The following is a 12,080-nucleotide window of genomic DNA, read 5'->3' as shown; positions in this document are numbered from 1 at the left end:
CAGTGAAAATTCTCGACTGACAAACCACTATGACGGAAGACAATGCGATTGTGGCTAAAGTCCATGAGCTTTTGGGACGCAATTGGGAAACGAAGATTAATCATGTGCAAGGTTTCAAATTGCGGATCGAAAACACGATAACGGAAGTGATATTGCGATAGTGCCACCGTTCGAAATTGGTTTTTATGATTTTTACGGTGGGTAACGGATTCACACCAATAGCGGTATGTCGCGCCCGTAATTTATCGGGTAACGGTGGATTGTGCCGATCATGGGACGCTATAAGCGTTATTCCAACCGTGATTCTAACCGTATTTTTTTCTTTGTTTCAAAAAATGAGTGGTCGGGGAGGAGGAAGGGGAGAGAGAGTTGAGAGTGAAAGCATATTTTTGTTTGTTTGTTTCGTACAATGAAATCGGGGGAGGAAGGGGGAGGGGAGTTTTTTTTTTATTTCGAACAATGAAAGGTCGGGAAGGGGGAGGGGAGTTGTTTATTTCTTTTATTTTTTAAAATATTTTTAAAATATAATTTTAAAAGATATATTAATTTGACATCCCTCCCACTTTTAGAACTTATAAATTAATCCATAGTTTAAAATGTAAACTTTAATTTTTATTTAATTTAGTCTTAATTTTAGTAATCTAAATTTCTACAATTTAAATTTTACAATTTTATTTTAATTATATTTACTTTAGTTATTTTAGGGTAAGTTGTGTGACATTTAAAAAAAATTCACGACCGCGATACCTGTAATGATCGCAATGACATCCGTTATGTCCACAACCGTGATAAACGCGATGCGACCGAAAACTTTACCGCAAACACTATTTAAATCCCTGGTCATGTGCACCGAGAGGCAAATGCAGTAGCGGACCATCTTGCTAAAATAGCTAAAGGTTGTCCGGTGGCTGAAGTCCACTTCCAGGATTCTCCGATGGAGATTGCAGCTTTGTATGAGTTTGATCAAGCTCATATGTATTAAGCACTTTTTTCCAGTATTATCAAAAAAGAAAGGGAAAAAAACACTCAACTACTAACGTAAAACAAGGGTTCATGTTCGATTTTTAACTTTCTTCATCTTGTCAAAAAAAATGAAAAAATAATTAAATAAAAATTAAAAAATAATTTAAATATGTCACATCAACAACTTCATTAAAATTTTCATGGTAAATAATTGAAAAAAATAAAATATAATTTTAAAAATAACAATAATTAGATAAAAAATAAAAAATAAAGTAACGAGTAAATGACTAAATATTATTTATCATTTTTTAATTACATATGGGCTTTATAAATTTGGGTCCAGGCAGGAGGAGGTCCTGGTCAGGTGCCCCTCCTGCCCAGACTTAGTTACAGACTTGACTCTAGTGTTAACGATGTATTTAAAGGGGATAATATGAGAAAGTCTAAATGTGAAGCTTTGTTATTAGATGAATTGTTTAGGTGACTGTGGTGGTGGAGAAAGAGGGTAAGAGCCAGGCCCAACCCAATATATGTGTCTGATGGGCTTTAGCCTAGGGCAGCATGTTTGAGGGGGGCATCAGTTTCTAGTGCTTATAGTGTGTATATATATATTTGACAAAAAAAAAAGCCCAAAACACCTGATCGGTCGATGGAAGGGTTGTAACCTTGTAGGTTTTAGTTTATATTAGTATTGATATTGTTTGACTATAATTTCTGTTACATTTTTGTTTTAAAAAAATTATTTATGTTTTGTCTATTATACGGTATAAGTATAGGGGCATAAAATTATTATCTCGCTCAGGGTATTAAAACTCATTGGACCGGTCCTGGTAAGGGCGACATCGATAAATTTTTTTGGTTGAATTTAAGAGTTAAAATTGATATTTTATTTAAAATTTAAGGTTTAAAATGATATTTTATCTAAATTTTAAGGTCTAATTAGTATTCTATCTAAAGTTCATAGATAGTATTAAAAATTAATATCTTTTGATTAATGTTTCACATCATCAAACTAATGAGAATTAACGAATCAATGATTAAAATATAGGGTAAATTACATAATTCCTCTCTGAATTTTACTTTCTATTATTTTACTCATTGTACTTTCAATTTTTCTAATTTATTCACCGAACTTTAGAATTGCTCTTGTTTTGATAATTTAGAATTATTTTTATTATTATTTAATATAAAATATTTAAAATATAAAATAAAAATAAAAGGTGATCAGACGCCACCGTTAGCCGCCGTCGATCGTCGTAAATAGTGGTCGTTCAGTCTCAAATTTCATGTGTCACTTCGCCTTGACACCTCAAGTCTAAATTCGACCTCCATTTTGTCAGAACTTATTCTGAAGTCTATGAATTGGAGAACGAAAGTGAGGAAGTCGAAATGTTTAAGCCGAGATTCACTGGTTTTGGGATATTTTTTGGTGAAACAACTATTAAATTCATTCAGGAGGTTGAGATGAATCGACCTATGAAATTTGGGATCGAACGGTCACCATCTACGGTGATGACGTACAACCACCTTTTTTTTATTTTATATTTTAAATTATTTTATGTTAAACACATCATATGAAAATAATAATAAAATAACTTAGAATGATCAAAATAAGAATAATTCGAAAGTTTAATGAGTAAATTAAAAAAATTAAAGTACAATAAATAATATAGGAGAGAGAGAGAATAAAATTTAGTGATAAATAATATATTTTACCCTAAAATGTAATAATTAATAATATATATAATTAAAATTTAATAAATCGATAATATAAATTATTTATATTTAATTTTTTTAAGTTGAGTGATTAAAAATATATAAGAAAATTTATAAATACAATAGTTTACCCTTATAATAAACGTAAGAGGAAATCTTGTATTTAGAGACATAATGGTAAAAGCATAAATAAATAATACGTGGAATATTAGGAAAAGCAGTCTTAATATACAATTAAAAAAATGTTACTGGTTTTGTTATTATTTTTTAATATTTTTGATAAAAAAATAGCTGAAAACATTATTATTTCTATCGGTTTTGTTATTATTGGACGCTTTATCGGTTTTGTTAACATATCCGATAAAACACTACCTAAAACGTTATTTTTTCTACTGATTTTGTTATTATTAGTAACTTATCGGAAATGTTAAAAAATATTAATATTTTAGAAAGAAATAATAATATTTCTACTTATACATATATATATATATATATATATTTCTAATAATTTTTTACCGAAAATATTAAAAAAATAATAATAAAATTAATAACGTCTTTTTTTTAATTATATATTAAAGTAAATGAAAATAAAAAATAAATAAAAGAATCGACGACGTACTTTCTATGCTCTTTCCTCCCTATCTACTCTGAACTGAGTCAGTGAATCGGCCATCTTCTTTCTTAATCCAAACTAATAATTCCCTTTTTGAATCTTCTCTTTTCCCCTTTTCTTTAATTCTTAGGGTTACCTGTTTAAAAAAACAATATTTTTTCTAAAAAATCTCGATTTTATATTCTTCTGTTAGCAACATTTGTCATGGCTGTTCTGTCACTGAATTCTCTACCCATCGGATTACGTTTCCGACCAACCGACGAGGAACTGATCGATTTTTATCTACGCTCCAAGATCAACGGGGAACGAAGCGATGAAGTTTGGGTCATTCGTGAAATCGATGTTTGTAAATGTGAGCCCTGGGATTTGCCTGATTTGTCTGCTATACAAAGTCGTGATCCTGAGTGGTTTTTCTTCTGTCCGCTCGACCGAAAGTACCCGAGCGGAAATAGGCTCAATAGGGCCACCGAGGCCGGTTACTGGAAGGCTACGGGTAAGGATCGCAAGATCAAGTCTGGGTCCAGCTTGATCGGCATGAAGAAAACTCTCGTCTTTTATACCGGCCGGGCTCCAAGGGGAAAGCGAACTAACTGGGTTATGCATGAGTATCGTACTACGCTCACTCAACTTGACGGCACCAAGCCTGGACAGGTTCTTCTTTCGAATCCAGTTTCCGTTTAGTGAACCCTGTTTTTTATTATGAGAATTGAAGATGAAAGGTCAATTTTGAATATGGGTAGTGGAATTTAGTTGAAATCATGAATTCCTTGACGTGGTTGATAGTCTGGTGCAAGATTTTCCGAGTCCGTTTGCATCGATTTCCCTTTCTAATTTGGTCGATGGCCTATTTTTCTCTTTTTAAAGTACACGATTATTTGTGTTAATGTATTTCTTTGGCCAGGTCAATTGTGATGATATGTTGAAGTAGTTGCTTTATTTGAATGTAGTGCTCATTAGGCTATAGTTAGGCAAATTTGATGATTTTGGGGGGAAAAGAACGGGGTGTTGGAATTTTTTTTTTAATTAGGGTGGAATGTACAGTGAGTGCATTGGAAGACGGTTGGACCACCTGCCGTTGTTTGGAAGACACGACGTCTTCCCAGGCTGCATGTAGTCTGAACGTCAACCTTAGCAGAGTATCAACTCAGAAGACCGAGTCTTTCAGGCATCTTTCTAAAGACGTCAGGTATCCCGACGGTCTTCCCAAAGATACGGCTTCTTTTAGGTTGATACTATGCTAAGGTTGGTGTTCAGACTACATGCAGCCTGGGGAAGGCCATGCCTTCCATACGTCGCCAGATTATCCGGCTGTCTTCCCCCTTATATTATTTATTCTACCCCTAGTTGAGAAAATAATTTTCCCTGCACCTATATGAGCCATTCCTTTTTCCCACTACATTATCTAAAAATTTTGCCGTTATAGTTATTTTCACATATTCGTTGATCTTGCATTCCCTCCTTGTGCAGAATCCATTTGTGATTTGTCGTCTATTTAAGAAACAAGATGATAGCATTGAAGATATAAATGAAGTTGATCCTGTTGCATCTTCTCCTACTGAAGATATGCAGTCTGAGTTAGAAGGGCCTCAAGACTCGCCTGCAGTGGAAGGGGTGGCCCAAAAATTTCCTAATAGCAATGGAACTTGTCCTGGGAGCCTGCCAAATGAAGTGATTTCTAGCACAGTTGCACCTACATTAGAGTGCGATATCAATGGCTCGAAAGCTTATGGCGTGTTGAGTCAAGGGAGGGGATTAGTGCCTGCAGAGGTTAGAAAAGGAAGCTGAATATGGATTTCAGATTTTTGTAATAATTGCTGTAGAACTTATGTTGTCCAATTTCAGGTTGATCCACTGGAAGAAGCTTTAAATCATTTTTATGTTCCCGTGGTGGAGCCACTGGATTTCGAACTCTTTTCTCCGTTGCACTCACAGATTGAAGCAGAGGGAGCACCTTGGATGTTAGGTCATGTTGGGAACAATTTCAGTGAAACGGAGTTGGAGCATGATATAAATGAAAATGAGGCCTCTATTTCTGATTTCTTGGATTCTATCCTAAACAATTCTGATGACAACTACAGTGTTGACTCTGGCAATCAGAAAAATTCAGCTCTTCAAAGTGAAATCCCCAAAGCCTTGGCCACTGTTATGGATGGAATATCATGCAGTAAATCAGAAGCTGAAGCCCAAATATTGGTGAGTGGCAGCCTTGGTCGTATCGTACTTGCTTCGCATTAAACCTCGTATGGTGTCGTGATTCATGCCAGTGTGGTTCACAATGGCTTACGAATTATGATGGCATGCATTACATGCATAATTTAATATTTTCATGTTCATGCATTAGGTCCAATTTTCATTCCGATTAATCTGTTATTTTCCTAAAATCGAGAGTTTTCCCTTGGAACAGCTTGGGACAGAAACTGCCAACGGAGCTCCTTTAGAGATTAAAGCCACTGCACAAGATTGCACGACCCCAACAAGCGAAGACGTTAGCTTTTCTGGTACTCTGCCATTGCAAAATGTGTTAAACCGTAAAGAAGAATCGAGCAATCATGCAAATGCAGATTGTAATCTTGATAATGCTATCACTGGAATCAGGATAAGGCCTCGTCCTGCTCGAAGTCGGCCAAACATTGAGAATTCTGTGATGCAGGGCAATGCCCCGAGAAGAATACGCCTGCAATGTAAACTTCAAGTTGGCACTCTTTACCCTCCTAATGCAATGAATAACTTTAGTGAAGGAAAAGATGAAGATTCAAAGCCAGTTGTGTCCATGGACAAACCCCAGGAAACATTCCTTTCTGAGTCGAGCGAAAAAAGTGTATTGAAGTCGAAAACCATTGTTTCAGTTTTTGAAGAGATTCCATCTCGTTGCTCGAAGAAGTTTTCCGCCAGTCGCCGGCATACGCCCTTTGGTGTTATCTTTTGGGTAACTGTGATATTCATCTTGCTTATAGTTTTGGTTAGCAAAATGAATCTTGCAGTTTGATGACCCCATATTTCGTCGTGTATAGTTGACATGCTTCATAGAATCCTATTTTTAAGAACCGAGGTGATGATTTTTAATAGTAACAATTATGTATGTAATAACACGAGTATATATGTTCAGTGTAATAGACAGAGCATCTGTTTATGCAGTATATATGACATTTGTTTCAGAGTTTTTGCATATTGCTTCAGAAAAGGCTGCCATTGAGGAACACTACTGGTAATATGATTTCATTGAGTACATAGTTTTATACTTTGCCTAAAACCATTCGTTTTCGAAGATTTACAGGAACATAAACTGACAGTTCTGAAACACAGATGGGAAAATAGTGAATTTGCAAGGGTATACTTCAGTGGAACGAGATTTAAAATTTAGAATTTAAAATTGTGAATTTGCAAAAGGAGAAAGAAATTTGTTACACCCTGAGATATACTTCGAAAATAGTATCTTCGTTTACTATTCATTTGAGGTCCCATACTTCTCAGATGGCCATAGTCCCACAATTAAACCTCTGTCAGTCTTACGTGTTGTATCAGAGTCGATCATGTTTTAACAACTATAAGCATCTTGTTTAAATCAACCTATAGATAGACATCGTCATCATAGGTCTGACACTAGCCATCCTATAGCCAAGGTATTTATACATTGAGAAAAAGCTTGAAGAGGGCCTCTCCACTTTCTTCTCTTGCTTAACCCTACATCTCCACCACCATATACTTTCAACTCTTTCATAAAGAAATATCGATGCGTTTGTTATTTAATCGGGTACTGTTTTTCGTTCAAATCAGAATAGATGAATTGCTAACAGTTAATGAGATAAACTTGTTACCATCAACAATTGGTACAATGAACATGTGATACCTTTTGACAGAAAAAAATCAATCGAGATGAAACCTTCCATCTCTCCCTCGACATCTAAAAGAATACAAACTGGTAAGAAGTTTATATACAAATTTATCATACAAGATCAACGGCAGAAAACTAACTTAGCTAATAATGTAACTAACCCGTAACTGCTCAACTAAAATACTAACTATAATAGCCCCCTCTCACCCGTAACTGCTTAACTAAAATACTAACTATAATAGCCCCCTCTCAAGATGGAGACTGGTGGATGTTGAGAAGTCCCATCTTGCTAATGAGAGAAGAAAACGTAGGCGAGTTAAGAGCCTTCGTAAAAATGTCGGCCAGCTGATTTTCAGATCGAACATGAAACAGTTTTAAGAAGCCTTGTCGAACTTTATCTCGAATGAAATGACAGTTGACCTCAATGTGTTTAGTCCACTCATGAAAATCTTGAATTGAAGCTAAATGGATGCTGTAAACACTAATTTTTTTATTTTTGTTTTTATTATTATTATTTTTATTATTATTAAATATTATTATATTATTTACAAACAGTTACAAACAAAACTGGACCGGCCTAGTTACAAACAAAACAGAATCGGCCCAGACCAACCAGAAACCCTAAACATTTGGGGGTTTCAGCTAGGGTTTCTAAACCCTAGCCCCCAGCCGCCTCCAAGATTCCAGAAGGCCACATGGCCGCCGTTTATCTGCCAACCGACACCTTCAATGCCAGGTGACCCAACCAGCAGCCGATGACGCCTTGCTGCCACGACACCACCATCGCCGAAGTCTCCAGAAGGCCAGATGGCCACCCACGTTGCTGCTCTAGGAGTGAGTCACCACATAGTTCGGTGACTCACCGAACTTCCCCCTCTAGACCGGTCCGAGCATGGCTCGGTGGTGGCTATAAAAGCCACCGGATCCTGCAAAAGAAAAAGGGGGACAGAAATGAAGAAAGGGCAAGCAAAGCAGCAACCACACACAGCCACAGAGAGCAAGAAAAAAAAAGATACGAACATCAACCAAGAAGTCAGAGGAAAATAACACAATAACCATCAAAATCCATAAAACAGAAAGAAAGAAAAAGGAGAAAAGCTTACCAATAGAGATGCGATCATCGGAGCCTTCTCATCTTGTCGGAGAACCGAAAATACCGAAGGTATTTTCTTAGATTTAAGAAAATCTAAGGGTTTTTAGGATAAAATGATGCTAGATTCGGGTTCGTGGCAAGTAGATCTTTAAGATTAGGGTATTTTTTGCATATTCCGGCCACCGTGGGTGGTGGCCGGCAGTGGTGTCGGTGCCGGAGTATGGCTATCAGCCGGTGGCCGACCAACCTCCGTTTGGAGGATTGAAGAGAGAGGCGAGAGGATTCTGGCTCTCTCTCAGTGTTGAGAGAGAAGGAAGAAAGGAGAATGAGAGAGCTGGCCCTTCGGGCCAGTCGTTTGGGGATTTATACCCCTTCCCGAACGACGTCGTTTTGGGAAGGAGTATATGCGTAATTTACATGTATGGCTAAACCCCTTCCGTAGCCATCCGAGTTTTATAATTATTCATTTTAGTCACTAAAACTAACTTCTGAATGTTCTAATTCAGTCTTCAAATTTTATTTTATTATGTTTTAATCCTTACCAGTATTAAATAATATATTTAGGACAAATATCACATTTAGTCCCTATTAATTTTAATATTTCTATTTTAATCACTGATTAAATAAATAATGGTTAATTACACTACTAGTATTTATATTTTATGATAATTCTAACCATGTCTCTTAAATATTTATATTTTATAATTTGATCATTAAATTTTATATAATCTTAATTTTAACCATAAGTTTTATTATTTTTACATTTTTAAGTTCATATATTTATGAATATGATCCATTAGTTTTTAATATTATTACTTTTAATTTCTTTCATTTTAATTATTATTATTTTATTTTATTATTACGTTTGATATATGTTTAAATTATTATCTTCATGATTATTATTATTATTATTAAGTTATATAAACATATTTATATAATATTTATTTATTTATTCTATTCGTTTATTAAATAAAAATCCTATTTATAAATTTAATTTTATAAATTACTTTTAAAAATAAACATATTTTGATATGTATTTATTTTTTAATATCTAAGAAAATAGCTGTCTTAAAATACCTAGAAGTCCTTTTCTGATATTCTTAAATAAATAAATGTCCTATTTTTATAAATCATATATTAATATATTTTAATTATTTTAAGATAAATGTTTTATTAACATTTATTTATTAATATTAAGAAAAGAACTGTCTTAAGGCACCTAGAAGTCATTTTCTGATATTTCTAAATAAATAAATATTTTTATAAATTAATATATTTTCTTAAAAATTATATTAATAAAATTTGAAATAACATAATTATAAATTACATATATTTTGAATTTTTAAATTTCTAATAATAGAGACAATTTATAATTAAAAAGTACCAATTTTGGGCGTTGTATGGGTGCTAATCCTTCCCTAAACGTAACCGACCACGAATCCCTTTTTATTATTAAAAAGAACGAATTTTTGGTTAAAACGCAGATCAGTTCATCTTTTAGCTAATGTTTTCTTAAAAACTCTGTTAAAAGATAATTTTTAGGTATTCGACCTACCTGACCCAAAAGGCCGATGGCGACTCCCAAATTATTTTCAAAACCATTTATTCACATCAATTTTCTCGCCAAGTAAAATTTCGTGCCCGGACGAAAACCGATTACGACAGCTTGGCGACTCCACTGGGAACTGGTCAAACTTTAAAACCAATTATTACTTGTCTCTATCAATTAGAAAATTAAAAATTCATATATTTAATTTTTAATTCTTTCTTTTCAAAATTTTTATATATATACTTATTATTTTCATAATATTTATATGTTATTTAATGCTTTATTTTCAAATATTAAATTTTATTATTTATTTGTTAGAGGTTTGAACATTTCTCCTCACACACAACACTTGCATTGCATAACATAAAGCTCTATAATTGAGTTTGTCCCTTTTAAGTGGGAGAGAAAGCGACGTCTTCGTGAGAATTTATTCTCCGTGTCAGACCTAGCAAGTAACTTTCGGGGTTCATACGCTCTATGTCTTCGTGAGAATTTATTCTCCGTGTTAGTTATAGAGAAATGTATCCCCTCGAATTGAACTCGATCCGCTTAAGTCTGTAATGGACTAGGATTGAGGGTTTGATAGCCCAAGGGGGCACTAACAAGGACAATTCGAGTACCTTTACTCCTAGAACTAAAACCCTACATGTAATAAACCTTATAACTTCTCCTGATCTAAGACAGTACTGAAACTCTGTCCTTAGGTGTACACAAAGGAGAAATAAGCTTTAGCTTTTAATTTTTTAATTTATTATTTTTTCTAAATAAATGCCTACGAACTAAAAATCATGCGGTTAGGTTAAATTTTCCAAACAAAGCATGGAACTAGAAAGCATGAGGTTAAGATTTATACCTTGATAGATAGATTTTTTTCATTAGTTGGTACTAACTATTTTATTTTTTCTCATTTCTTTTGTTTGCATTGCATGATCATAGCATAACCAAAAGGTGTTTACTTGAAAGACTGTTCATCATATTGGAAAGAAATTGTAAATGGACAAAAAGTTTTGTGATCAAACAAAATATGATGCAGCCAAAGAAAGACATCCTGAGGAAACTCTGAGGATAGAAGCAAGCTATGCACCCAAAGATCGTATGACCATTGAAGAGCAAAAGGAGATACGAGAAATAAGAGAGCAGATGACCAAGATGATGGATAGAATATCTGTTTTGGCCAAAGAAAAAGAGATTCCAGCACAGAAAGAGAGAGAGCTCAATGAACCTAACTCTGCAGTTTCAGATACGCAAGGGACTTCGATTCTTAACCAATTTGAGAAATTACAGACAGTCATCATTCGTATTCACAAATCGTCTGGAGATACCAAAGAAATGGTGACGACTGTACAAGCTCCCAGAGAAGAGAAGAAATCATGTAATCAGAAATCATCAAAGTTTGGTCTACTCCTGATGTCTAAAACTCAGGTCCAATCCAAGACAAAAGGTGGTTCTCATCTTGATACTATCCCCATATCATATAAAGAGTTGTATGAGAAGCTACTTGAAGCACGAGAAGTGGATCCATATTATATAAAACCGTTCCAACCTCCGTATCCAAATTGGTATGACATCAACGTTCATTGTGAATATCATACCGGAGCTCAAGGACATACTATCGAGAATTGTCTTGCCTTCAAACGCCGAGTCCAAAGTCTTTTGGATCATGGAACCTTACAATTTATGGTAAATGATCGACCTAGTTTGGTAACCGAGGGTCCTGATAGATTAATACCAAAAGTCTTCAAAGGTAAGAATATCAGTAGGAGCGCCCAGAGAGAAGAAGATTTGCTGAGGTTTGAAGCTCAAATACGTCATTTGAAGACTGAAAACGATAAATTGAGCACCAAAATGGAAACCATACATGAAGACTTCCAGAAGGTCAGTCAAGCCTTTCAAAATGCTGGTATAGGAAACACCCCAGAAGAGTGGATAGCAGGGGTCACCAAACTGAAAAAGAGTTGCAACATACATGAAGATCTTGTCCAAAAACTTTTTGAACACAAATGTTTTCTCACAAAGGAAAATGATCAACTCCGAGAATTGACATAGGAGATGAAAGAACACCAGAATGTCATGGAAGAAGCTGTAGTCCAGACAAGCAATATGACCCATAAGCTGATAAACTAACTTGGTTTTAGAGAAGAAAATGGGAAAGTTATTCCCTATATGTAAAGTTTTGTTGAAGATAGGACTGAAAGTTGTCCCCTGCATGTAAAAGTTTTGTTTGATGTACTGAAGCTTTTGTGTTCAATGAAATCTGTTCTAAGATGATCACTCTTGAGTAACACCTTTTCATACATGCATTTACATTCTTATT

The 12,080-nt window shown here is 34.5% G+C and overlaps 1 protein-coding gene across 2 annotated transcripts; it reads left to right on the top strand.

Moving 5' to 3' along the window:
- The first annotated feature begins 3,343 nt into the window (after window positions 1–3,343).
- Window positions 3,344–6,383, top strand: LOC120207856 (NAC domain-containing protein 62-like). Of its 2 annotated transcripts, none has more exons than XM_039207274.1 (4): window positions 3,344–3,943; window positions 4,760–5,059; window positions 5,135–5,485; window positions 5,697–6,383. In XM_039207274.1, the coding sequence occupies exons 1-4, from the start codon at window positions 3,497–3,499 to the stop codon at window positions 6,276–6,278; spliced, it is 1,680 nt and encodes a 559-aa protein (XP_039063205.1). In that variant the 5' UTR covers window positions 3,344–3,496; the 3' UTR covers window positions 6,279–6,383. The 2 variants fall into 2 exon arrangements, with proteins under 2 accessions (XP_039063205.1, XP_039063206.1); XM_039207275.1 differs by having other exon boundaries at window positions 3,345–3,943; window positions 5,135–5,428; window positions 5,739–6,383.
- Window positions 6,384–12,080: the final 5,697 nt, after the last annotated feature.

This window comes from Hibiscus syriacus, unplaced genomic scaffold (genome assembly GCF_006381635.1).
Source record: "Hibiscus syriacus cultivar Baekdansim isolate YM2019G1 unplaced genomic scaffold, ASM638163v2 tig00015426_pilon, whole genome shotgun sequence".
Classification (NCBI taxonomy): Eukaryota; Viridiplantae; Streptophyta; class Magnoliopsida; order Malvales; family Malvaceae; genus Hibiscus; species Hibiscus syriacus.
The sequence above is the reverse complement of the archived record's forward strand: the minus strand, read 5'-3'. Positions and strand labels throughout refer to the sequence as shown.